The following is a 12,497-nucleotide window of genomic DNA, read 5'->3' on the forward strand; positions in this document are numbered from 1 at the left end:
GAGAATAAATAAAAATAAAAGAACAAATATCCAATCGTTTTGCAAGATTTTGAATCTTTCTCCACTTCTAGATGTTGTATACATACATCGTATATTAATTATCCATTATATTTAGCAAGACTGGCAAGAGCTATAGTCTGTATAAGTAAGCATAATATGTTGTAAAATTAAAGTCAGATTGTAGTGTGTTTCGCTTGCTCACATTTCAGTCTCTGAGTAATCATCATTTTAATAATAATGGTAATTTATCTGTAGAACAGTGAAAGAAATCAGACAGTGGATTTTTCCTCTAGATTTTATTTCAATTAAGGCAACATACATCCACTACCACAAAATAAAATAATGCTATCAGTTCCAGGTGCTGATCCTCATATTTAAAGCCACTATGTGTAGAATTGGAAAATTTCCTGCTTTTGCTCCCTCCGGTTGGTAACAGGCACTGAGGTACTGAGGTGAATGAGCTGAAACCAGCATATAGCCTGCACCAACTTTGGCCATCAGAATAATTTGAAAGTCACCATGATCACATGCAGTTATACACACAGCAGCTTTAAATTTAGAACCACATGCATATTTGATGAAGAGTATGTTGCATACTAACTCCAGAGGCACAGCAGACTTTCTCCTCTTCATGGCAGCCTGTCATAACTACTCTCCGCTGTCTTTTGCCTGGTGAATGAAAACACGAGAAAGACGTCAACAGTTAATTTTTCTATCAGTATTTATGAGCTGCGGTTTGTTGCCAGAAGCCGACTGACTCACCTTGCCCATGTCACGACTCTTGACTTTCATCTTATTGATCTGGGACTCAGCGATGTCGGCGCGCTCCTCAGCCTCCTCCAGCTCGTGCTGCACCTTCCTCAGCTTAGTCAGATGAGTGTTGGCTTGCTCTTCCTGTCAGATACCAAACAAGTGATGAATACAAATCTCTGAATCTCACATTGGTTCCAGAGTTGGTTTCAGAGTGAGACTTGACAGAAAAAAAGAAGTCTCTCACAGCTTCTTCAGCCTGCCTCTTGTACACTTTGACCTTCAGCTGGAGTTTGTCCACCAGCTCCTGCAGTCTCACCATGTTCTTCTTGTCTTCATCAGACTGACATTTGGTAACAGAAAACAAATATTGACAACTAAATATTCACGCACTTTTTTTGCATAAACAAGAATGAGGTTTTTCCATGAGTTTACCTGATAGGTGAGCTCCTTAATCCTGCGCTCAAGTTTGCGAACGCCCTTCACAGCATCTGATCCGTGTCTTTGTTCTGCTTCGAGTTCGTTCTCAAGTTCTCGCACCTGCAAAGGAGTTAGCAAATTTATTTAACCGACTCAGTCTTTTTCTGGAATATATGTTTGGATATGTAACAGTTTCATAAACTGAAAATTATCAATCCGTCATTAAATCAATCAGGATATTGATTAAACTGATTAAAGTTCAATACGTGACCCTTGCTTCCAGTTTTTGGAGTTGCTTCTTTCCGCCCTTCATGGCCAGGTTCTCGGCCTCGTCGAGACGCTGCTGCAGGTCCTTCACCGTCACCTCCAGGTTCTTCTTCATCCTCTCCAGGTGGGAGCTGGTGTCCTGCTCCTTCTTCAGCTCCTCAGCCATCATGGCGGCCTGTAAAATGGAGTCAGATGGTTAGTTAGACTTCTGCTCCTGCAAAATCTAGACACAAAACGCACACACAGCACTTACATCAGTGATGGCCTTCTTGGCTTTCTCTTCAGCATTTCTGGCTGCCTGGACACTATCGTCCATCTCACCCTGAATCTGAGACAGATCAGCCTCCAGCTTCTTCCGACTGCTGAGCAGGCTGGTGTTCTGTCAGAGATAATGTCGTTTGACATTAGACTATTAAAATATGATCATTTCAAGGTTTCCGGTACGGTGTTTTATGTAATACAATGGTGCTAATAGTGATACAGGGATACTGTAAAACAGGCTATGGACAAATGTCGTTTGAAGTCAACTTTAATATATGCTTCACAGTTCTTTCCTTCGACCCAACAAACCAGACAGTACCACCTGCTGAAATATGATCGGTCTTTGGCTTTTGTTAATTTAGACCCTGGTTCCTCTGGTCCAAAGCCAAGTAGGGGAATTGAGTATCCAAAGGTTCCTGTTTCCCAGGAAATGTTCAGCGAAAAGCTTGTGAAAGTGGAGGCTGATGAAAACATGATAAAAGTAGATGTGAACCTGTGAGTGAAGGAGCTGGACTCTCTCGCTGGCGTCCAGCAGCTCCTGCTCCGCTAACTTGCGGCTCCTCTCCGTTTGCTCCAAAGCCGCTCTGATTTCCTCCATTTCAGCCTGCACGAGGTTACTCCTGCGCTCAGACATGGCCACCTGCTCTTTCAGGTCGTCGTTGTTTCTCAGGACATCGTCGAGGTGAATCTGAACTTCCTGCACAGTCAAATAAAAACTACTGTCTTTCTACTGAATGTGCTGATGAAGGAAACACTGTTCAGCCTGTACAGCTTCTTATAAGTGACTCACCTTGAGCTGAATTTGTAAGTTCCTCAGTTGTTTCTGGGCCTCGGCCGCGTGCCTGTTAGCATGGCTCAGCTGGATCTCCATCTCGTTCAGGTCTCCCTCCATTTTCTTCTTCATTCTCAGGGCGTCGTTCCTGCTCCGGACCTCGGCGTCCAGATTACTTTGCATCGTGTCAACAATTCGTTGGCTGTTTCTCTTCAGCTGTTCAATCTCTTCATCCTTCTCTGCTATCTTCTTGTCCACCTCAGACTTCACCTGGCTCAGCTCCAGCTGGACTCGCAGGATCTTGGATTCCTCGTGCTCCAGGGAGGCCTAATTACAAAGGGACATGCACAGTCATATTGACCAGAAATGGCTGAGCATCTTTACTTATGATTTAGATGTTTTTCTTCCACGTACCTCGGCCTCCTCCAGAGCAGTCTGAGCCTCTAACTTCTCCTGCTCGGCCTGTTTCTTTGATTTCTCAAGCTCATGGGTGGTTTTGCCCGTTTCTCCCAACTGTTCTGTGAGATCCATTATTTCCTCTGAAACAAAGAGAAATGTGCTAATGTTCTACGATTGCCACTAATAAACATTGGCCGCTGTTTTATTGTAGATTAACAAAAAAGGTGCTGACATACGTTGCAGATTTTTATTTTCCCGTTTGAGGGTCTCCAGCTGTTCCAGGCATTCTTCAAAAGCGTTCTTCATCTTGAAGTTCTCGGTACCTAAGGAGCGCACCTCTTTCAGAGCTGACTCCAGCTCAGCTTGACCTTCCTCATATTTCTGTTTCCATTCAGCCACAACCTACAGGTAGGCATTAGACAGTTGAATATTTAAAAACAACCACAAAAGAAGTGCAGCCCCTACGTATATCTGTCCAGGTACAAAGCTGACCGAGCAGAACACAGTTTTAGCACCTACCATGTTAAAATGGTTCTCTCCTCATCTTTATACTTTCTGTGTAGTTGATTACATTTTACCCAATGAGCAGCTCAGTTATTGTACCAGTTACATTAGTGCATTTACATGGCATCTTGTAAAGTATAAAGGTTAAAACCTTGTCAAAATTTCTCTGCTTCTTGTCCAAGGCAGCAGCAACAGCATTGGACCTCTCAACGTCCATCATCAAGTCCTCCACCTCTCCCTGCAGCCGCTGCTTTGTCTTTTCAAGAGAGGAACACTTGGAGTTAACGGCCTCCACAGCTTCTTCAGCGTCCTGCAGCCGCAGAGCAAGCTTCTTCCTGTGGGAAAACATACGGGATATCATCAGGTCCCCTAACATTATATCCTGTTTTAAACTGAAGTGGAGATTCTTCTTACTTCGCCTCCTCGAGCTCCTCAGTGCGTTGGATGGCGTCGGTCTCGTATTTTGTTCTCCACTGAGCCACCTCGCTGTTGGCCTTGGACAGGCAGCGGTGCAGCTCAGCTTTGGCCTCCTGCTCCTCCTCGTACTGCTCTCGTAGCAGCTCACAGTCATGTCGGGCTGATTGCAAACTGTGAGCCAGGGCATTTTTAGCCTCAAAAGAAATTACAGAAAAAGCATAAACGCTCAGCTCCATCATCAACATGGATCATGCTTGTCTCTTCACTTACCTTCACCTCCTCCTCGTGAAGTCGTTTCAGCTCCTCAATCTGCTGAAGAAAGGCTTGCTTTCCCCGAGTTAGCTGTGACATTAACGATTCTTTTTCTTCAAGCTGGCGAGACATTTCAGCTGGAGGACAAGTTTAAGACAAATTAGAACTGGCTTGTCTGTGAGTGTATGAGACGACGCGACTTTATGGCTCAGATCTGATGAAATATTCCTCACCGTTTTCCGTCTGCAGCCGAGCTTTCTGACTTGAAAGGTCATTTATGAGTCTCTGATGCTCCTCCTCTTTGGTTTTTACCTCATGCAGTTGATCCTCAAGTGAACGGCACATTTTCTCTAAATTAATCTTTAAGTGTGAAATAGAAACTTGTCACTTGTCATCTCTTAAAATGGAAGTGAACATTGAGGTCATGATAAATATAATAACCAACCTTTGCTTTAGCCATGGTTTCCATGTTGCTCGAGAAGTCGTCCAGCTCCAGCCTTAACTCGCTCTTCTCCTTCTCCAGTTTTTGCCTGACCCTCTGGATGTTATCCAGCTGTTCTCCAAGCTCGGCCACGCTGTCCGCATGTTTCTTGCGCAGAGCAGCAGAGGTGGCATCGTGCTGCAGCGAACACTCCTCCAGCTCCCTGCGTAGCTTGAGGAACTCGGCTTCTCGCTTCTTGTTCAGCTCAGCCTGAGCAGCGGTGGCTCCTCCGGCCTCCTCCAGCCTCTCACTGACCTCCTCCAGCTCCCTGGACAGATCAGACCTCTGCTTCTCCACTTTGGCTCGAGCCGCACGCTCAGCCTCAATTTCTTCCTCCAGCTCCTCAATTCGAGCCTGAGGATACGGGATTACAATGATGTGATCCTCCAAGTAATTTAGCTTTGTAACATCACCTCAAACCTATAGTAAGTAAATGATCTGTTACCTGGAGCTCCTTTATTTTCTTCTGCAGCTGTGTACCAAGGGTTTGCTCATCTTCTATCTTTGTCTGCAGCTGTGACAACTCAAAGTCTTTTCTGTAAAGTGAAACGAAACCCACTGTTCATTCTGTTTTGACTTAACTTTATTGGTCACAATACAGTACGCTAAAGTATACTGTAAATGCCCATTGAAGGTTTCTATCATCGACCTTTATTAAAGAGATGACACTGGGACAAAACTCACTTTTTCAGCTTCTCATCCAGCTGCTGTTTCTCATTTTCCAGATCCATGATGGACTCCTGAGCGAGTTTCAGATCGCCCTCCAGCTTCCTCTTGACCCTCTCCAGATCCATACGGACCTTCTTCTCTTGTTCCAGTGAAGCCTCCAGCTAAAAATACAAGCCTTGTCATCATATGCATCTTAATTGTCGTATACTATACATTTCCTTTCCAGCCTTTACTGTGCAACTCACCTCATCTACCTGCTGTTCTAGTTTGGTTTTGGCTTTGGTCAGAGCGTTTATTTTGTCCCCCTCTGACTGCAGGTCGTCCAGTGTTTGCTGATGAGCCTCCTGCAGGGCTCTCTTCTCCTTGGACAGTTTGGCGATGTTCTCGTCTTGGCTCATCATTTCATCTGTGAGGTTTTTCACCTGGAGCCATTATTAAGAACAGACGTGAGAGTTCTCCTCCAACATGTTGGTATAGCCACGGTAAGTAGAACGCAGTATAAAACATTACCTTGTTTTCGACGGCATGTTTCTCCTTCTCCACTTTGGTTAAAGTGATCTCTAAGTCATCGATGTCTCTTTTCAGCTCTGAGCACTCGTCCTCAAGTTTTCTCTTCTTGGCGGTCAGCTCAGCATTCACCTCCTCTTCGTCCTCCAGTCTCTCTGTCACCTCCCTCAGCTTGGCTTCCAGCTGGATCTTGCTTTTGATGAGTCCCTCACATCTTTCCTCTGCATCCAGCAGGTTGTCTGCCTCCTGATATCAGGTTTTTTCACCAAAATTAAAGTTAAAGTAAAAAATGTAATAATAATAATGATGCTGACTGTAAGCTTCTACAGACTCTCTCTGTGGTTTAACTCACTGCTTGGACTTGCAGTAGGAGATCATTCTTCTCTTGCACGACGGAGACCATTTTCTCTTCGAGCTCCCTCCTCCGATTTTCTGATTTGGCCAGATCATCTTTGAGTTTTGTGAAATCCACCTTCATCTGGGCCATTTCCTTCTCAGCCTCTGCGCTCTTCAGAAGAGGTTTGAGCTTAAAATACAGCTTCATCCATGGCCAGTGTTTCACGTTCATGAAAGAACGGAAGTTATACTGAATGGTGTAGATTGCCTCCCTGTCAAAATAAGACCCCGATAAGTTGCATTTGACTTTGTATCTGTACATGTCAACATGTGAAGTTGCAGCTTTAACACATTAAATATCTTTACTTTCTGGCCATCATCTTCCTGTACTCCAGCCGGACGAGGTATCCTCGACACAGGGCCTGAGTGGATGTCACAACCTGGGCTAACCGCTCGTCTCTCATCTCCTCCAAAGCTCCCAGCAGACCAGCTTTAAAAAACACCTGGAATCACAGGTAATTATTAATCTGCACAGCTCATTTGCTCCTGATCTCCACCATTTAACCAGTGAGCTTTAACAAAAGGAAACCTTAGTGTGTCCAAACTTGTACTGTGTGTGATCCACGTCGATTGAGCCCAACAGTTTCTCTGCAGCCTTTTTGTTATCCATGAACTGTCCCTCGGGAACAGCACTGGCGTTAAGAATCCTGTATCTGTGGGAGGAATAGTGGGTCTGACTGAGCATGAGACCAAACATTATGAAATATTAAAGTATGAAGCTTCATTTACCTCTGCTTAAAGTCCCCATAGAGGATTCTGCTCGGGAATCCTTTCCTGCAGATGCGGATGCCCTCCAGCACGCCGTTACAGCGCAGCTGGTGGATAACCAGATGGTTTTCCATGACACCTGTGATGAAGACAGTGGTTTATTTTTATTCATGTTGTTTTTGGGGACATGTATCTATAACTGAAATTATTTTTTAAAAAAAGAAAAAAAACTACCTGGAGTTTTGGTCTCGTTTGGTATCAAGCATCGCACAAAGTGAGGATGAGTTGTCCTCAGGTTGGTCATGAGCTTCCCCAGATTCTCCTGCAGAAACATTTACACGTGAACTGTTGAATCTGTAGGTTTTTTTAATTTCTAATGTTCACTTATCAATATTCTCTTTTTCACTGAAGGAATAGAACAATTTTGGGAAATATGTTTATTCACTTTATGGTGATGAGTTAGATAAAAAGGATTGATACGTCTCATATTCATCTGTTATGTGAGGCTACAGCCAGCAGCTGCTTAGCTTAGCACAAACACTGGAAACTGGGGCAAACAACAACCAGCTGCTGGCTGTAGTTTTTTATTTGGTGTACAGATATGAGAGTGGCATCAATCTTCTTATCTAACTCTCAGCAGGAAAACAAATTATTTTCCCGAAATGTTAAATTTCCACTGTAAGTTTTATTATTTATTTTATTGTAAGAAAAGCAATAATTAACACCCCACAAGTTATGATGATTTAGTTCCAGTGCAGTTGGCTTTCCTTTGTTTGTAGAGAAAGTGAAATAGCGTATTTCACCAAAAACTTCATTTTACTGTGGTACTGTTTGACTTTTATCTCACCCTGAACAGAGCCGACACCGTTTGGAAGGATGCTCCCTTCTTCTTGGATCCTTTCTTTGCTCCTGCTGCAGCTGCATCTGCATGATGGTGAATTTAAATATTCAATTACTTATTGGTTGACTTATAAAACAGTGTTTGATAGATCTTTGATAGATCACTGTCTTTTTGCATGTACATTATTTCTTCATTTGTGTCCATAATCAGAAATCACCGCTCTTCTTGCTATCCTCCTGCAAGTACATGGAAATATTCAGAAAAGCCCACAGTGATTTAAAAAGCTTAGTTACCATCTGATCCAGAGAAGCTTGCATAGAACATGGCTAATATTTTGACCGATGACTTCTGGTAAAGCTGCACCACAGACTCGTTCAGTGGGTCTTTGTTCTTCTCCAGCCAGCCGGTGATGTTGTAGTCCACGGTGCCGGCGTAGTGCACCAGCGTGAAGTGAGCTTCAGGTTTCCCTTTGACCGTTTTGGGCTTCAGGAAGCAGCTGTTCTTGCCAAGATGTTGGTCGTAGAGTTTGTTCTTGAATGAGGCATCTGATGATTTTGGGAACATGCACTCCTCCTCAAGGATGGAGAAGATTCCCATCGGCTTGGAAACAAACCATTTTCATCAATTATTATTATGACAGCTGGAACGTTTAATTCCATTTGGGATAATATTTAAATGACAGAGTATACAATACCTTTTCAATGAGCTCAATGCAGGCTGCCAGGTCCATACCGAAGTCAATGAACTCCCAGTCGATCCCCTCCTTTTTGTATTCTTCTTGCTCCAGAACAAACATGTGGTGGTTGAAAAACTGTTGCAGCTTCTCATTAGTGAAGTTAATGCAGAGTTGCTCCATGCTGTTGTACTAAAGGAAAATAGTAAAGACCACATTCAAGCAAAAGCACATCACTGAGCGAGCCTGTGGAAAAAAACATTTCACAGACTTTAATCTCCTACGTCAAAGATCTCGAAGCCGGCGATATCGAGAACGCCGATGAAATGTTGTCTGGGTTGTTTTGTATCCAGCTGCTGGTTGATTCGTACGACCATCCACAAAAACATCTTCTCATACACTGACTTTGCGAGAGCACCGATGGAGTTGTACACCTGGAGAAAGGGAAAGATAAAAAGAGACAAGTGTTTGGACGGTGACTCATTTTTAACATGTTGGCTCTGCAGCCCAGCACATTGGATTTGAAGTGAAACTGTGACTGAGGCGTTCAAGTTTAATTTCATAAACATCAGATTATTGATAATTGTACTGATTTTTATACACAGCCCCTCAACTTGTGCATTTTCTCATTTATAATTGACGTCATTGTTTTATCTACTATGTGGTCACTTCATTTGGTCATTTATTTCTTATTCACTATTATTATTCAGAGATTTTTGGTTGCAGTTTTACCTGCTGCACATTTTGTCCTTTGGTAACATACTCATTTCCAACCTTCACTCTGGGATAACAGAGGTTTTTCAGCAGATCAGCAGAGTTCAGGCCCATCAGATACGCTGCTTTATCGGCTTCTGCAGTGAAAGAAAAAAAAAAATCACCTCAAACAAAAAACCTGTTTTAATTTATCTTTTCATTTATGCTGCTTCCTTTTATTTTTGCATGACAGCATGAGCGTTGATGGATGGTCCTCACCCTCAGTGCCATCGGGCTCCGCCTGCTCCTCCCGCTGCTTCTGCTTGAACTTCATGTTCCCATAATGCATCACAGCACCAGTCAGCTTGTAGATGGAGACTTTCTCTTCATTGGTGAAACCCAGAATGTCACAGGCCTCCTGTGTTTGAAAGAATAAAAATAAATAAATAACAAATAGGAAAAGTCATGTGTGAACTGAAAAACTGAGCAGGCTCCATGTGCTTTCACTGAGCCAACTCACATCTGTGGCCATTAACTCCTCTGCATCGTTTATGCTTTTGACACTGATTTCCCCCTGACTGATGAAGGCGAAGTCGTAGGGGTTGGTGGTGATGAGAAGCAAATCTTAAGTGAGAGAAATCAAGTTAGAATCTCTGTGTATGAACGTCTGCATCTGACTTCATATGAGAGAAAGAATAATTAAACCAGACAGAAAGGATTCGTCAGAATACCAATAAGTTCGGGCTTCTTGTTGCAAGTAAGCTGATAAAAGATGTGATAACTCCTCTCAGCCGCCAGCTGAAATGTCACTCTCGATTTCTCTAGCAGATCTTCCAGGAAGAAAAGGCAAAATTAACTTTAAATCTTGCTGCAACATAATCAGGCAATATTCTGCAAAACATTTGCACAAACTTACATGTTTCAATATCTGCAGATGCCAGTTTCCCTGTCGTGCCAAAGTGTATCCGGATGAATTTACCCTAACCAACAAAAAAAAAAAAAAAAAAGTGACATCAACTCTCTGCGTTGAATAAATTCCTGCTGAATCAAATCACCATGAAGTCCCTCGGGCTCACTCACAAAGCGAGAGGAGTTGTCATTCCTCACAGTTTTGGCATTCCCGAAAGCCTCCAGCAGCGGGTTGGCTTGGATGATCTGATCCTCCAGAGTCCCCTGTAGAAGAGTACACCTGTAAGTCTGACACCCAGCCCCCTCTGAAAAACAGATGAGGGGCTCCACGAGCTGCACGGCCTGTCAAAACCTGCATGAGCTCACCTTCATTTTACTGCTGGTCTCCTTTTTCTTGTCTGCTGACACCGCGATTGTCGCAAAGTACTGAATGACTCGTTTGGTGTTGACAGTCTTGCCTGCACCGGATTCTCCACTAAGCAAAACCATAAATACATATTTCAGCTTTTGGTAGTTTGACCTGCCAGTAGTCTGTCATTAGATTCAAAATGGCTGCTTTACTCACGTGATGAGTATAGACTGGTTTTCACGATCTGGGGAGGAAAAAAAAGAAACAACCACAATTACACGGTGAGGAAAATGATTCCATTGTATTGACTTTTTGGCTGCAAACGCACCTGTAAGCATGAACTGGTAGGCGTTATCAGACAGGGCGAAGATGTGAGGGGGAACCTCCATCCTCTTCTTCCCCCTGTACGCCTGCACCACCTCTGGGTTGTAGACCGGCAGCCATTTGTAAGGGTTGACAGTCACACAGAAGAGCCCAGAGTAGGTCTGCATGGAAAACAAAGCCATGAATGTTTAAATCCCAGAAAACTGGGCAAACTGGAAAACTGTAAGAAGGTAGTTTCACGTTTTTCTTAAATTAAAGCTGTAATTTTATGAGATAGTGACCTGCATGTGTTGAAGACTAAACTAATTTTAAGTTCTGGCTTCTGTTTTTAAGCATCTCCCTCTTTAAAGTTAACTGTGTGCATCTGCTTGGCATCATGTGTCTTGCAGGACTTACGTAGATCATCCATGCTGCGTAGCGTTCTTTGAGGTTAAACAGCACTGCAGGCTCATGGAGGTGCGTCATCATCACCATGTCTTCAATCTTATCAAACTTTGGGGGGTTCATGGGAAACACTTGGTCCTCCTTCACGGTCAAAGTCTGGGAAACAGAAACAGAAATGTCTGTATGATTAGTATGACGCTTAAAGCTGAATGATACTGCAGACAAATTAGAGTTTTTTTAGGACACAGGATCTTCGCCATCATCACAAACTTTAAAAACATCATGTAAAGTCAGATTTTCTTACAAAATATTACTCCTGTGGAAAGTGAAGAAGCATTTAAAGCTTCAGGGGAGACTGAAAGTCTCAGCTGAGAGCCAGACTAATAAAAGTCTGCAGGCTTTTTTAATGCAGGTTTTGCAGACAGTCACCATGAAGCTGCGTAAAATCTTCTCCACCACGCTGGAATCAAATCCTGCTCAAACATCCTGTGTAACAGAAAAGCCACATTCACTGTTCAGTGTCTAACAAAAGGTCATTTCATGGGTGTAACCCTTCAGTCCACCCACTCTGTCATCCACGGTCTTGACAGTGACTTTGCCGTCCGCCCTGTCCTGGATCTCAGCCTTGACATACAGCTCTTTCTCATCGCTGACGAAGCACGCCGTCTTACTGTCAAACGGGCGAGACTGAGCCTCCGTCCTCTCCCTCTCAGACTTACGGAGGAACTGGGCAGCCGGCCCGAAGATTGCCATTTCCCCATCTGTGCTCATTTTCTCGTCCTGAATCAAAGACAAATCACCTTCAGCGTCTCTTCATTTCGTTTACATGGAGATAATGAATAAGAATTATACTCACCCACTTACTGTGATGCTGTTTTCACCACAAAGTTCAGGACTAAAGTTTGAAACAAGTTTTTTTTAAAGACGCAAACAGAGAATAATCCTGCACAGTTGAAGCAGCAGCTCTTAGATACTGAAGGATCGTGGACTCTTCGTGATTGTGCTGCAATAACAAATATAACCAGTCACACTGTCCCTTTTTATATCTCGCCATTGTCCTTGGTGTGAAGCCTGCTTCCTTTACATGGGCATGGACCGGTAGAGTTACGCGAACCTGTTGCTCATCATGGATAAGGATGGATCCTGGATTAAGCACAAGATGCTGGACAGTTATATATAGATCCTGACACAGCAAAATGTCACATCTGAAGAAGAGAACGTAATAAGCAGACATTTGTCCAATGTGGCCCTGATTTCAACATGTAAACTTGGTCTCATAGTGAGGACATTTTTTCCTTAATGCAAGAAAACAATGTTTGAAACAAGGTGAGATAAGTTCAGCTGTTCTTTGTGACATGTCTCTTGTTCAGGAGTCAACGGGACATAAAATAACACAGAAACCAACAAATATTTGATTCTGATAAAACAATACTGAAACATGTTTATATGTCTTGAAAGTAAATGTAAAATAAAGTAATAAAGTAAAGTAAAATCTGAACACACTGGTCAATATTTTAGACA

The 12,497-nt window shown here is 43.2% G+C and overlaps 1 protein-coding gene across 1 annotated transcript; it reads right to left on the bottom strand.

Annotated features, from left to right (window-relative positions):
* Positions 1 to 696: 696 nt before the first annotated feature.
* On the bottom strand, positions 697 to 11,747 carry LOC121198243 (myosin-4-like). Its single transcript, XM_041062237.1, has 38 exons — positions 11,544 to 11,747; positions 10,989 to 11,132; positions 10,597 to 10,753; positions 10,485 to 10,512; positions 10,286 to 10,394; positions 10,091 to 10,183; positions 9,927 to 9,990; positions 9,742 to 9,840; positions 9,531 to 9,634; positions 9,290 to 9,428; positions 9,050 to 9,168; positions 8,602 to 8,751; positions 8,339 to 8,509; positions 7,938 to 8,244; positions 7,651 to 7,727; positions 7,038 to 7,125; positions 6,825 to 6,942; positions 6,625 to 6,748; positions 6,402 to 6,538; positions 6,052 to 6,307; positions 5,703 to 5,945; positions 5,438 to 5,614; positions 5,208 to 5,353; positions 4,969 to 5,059; positions 4,488 to 4,877; positions 4,276 to 4,402; positions 4,061 to 4,179; positions 3,788 to 3,984; positions 3,525 to 3,708; positions 3,106 to 3,271; positions 2,885 to 3,009; positions 2,489 to 2,797; positions 2,192 to 2,395; positions 1,691 to 1,816; positions 1,442 to 1,612; positions 1,186 to 1,290; positions 998 to 1,093; positions 697 to 894 (listed from the first exon to the last, which is right to left on the bottom strand). Exons 1-38 carry the CDS (start codon positions 11,745 to 11,747, stop codon positions 697 to 699), a joined length of 5,862 nt encoding a protein of 1,953 aa, XP_040918171.1.
* Between the last annotated feature and the right edge of the window lie 750 nt (positions 11,748 to 12,497).

The sequence above is a fragment of the Toxotes jaculatrix genome, chromosome 18, assembly GCF_017976425.1.
Source record: "Toxotes jaculatrix isolate fToxJac2 chromosome 18, fToxJac2.pri, whole genome shotgun sequence".
NCBI classification, from domain to species: domain Eukaryota; kingdom Metazoa; phylum Chordata; class Actinopteri; family Toxotidae; genus Toxotes; species Toxotes jaculatrix.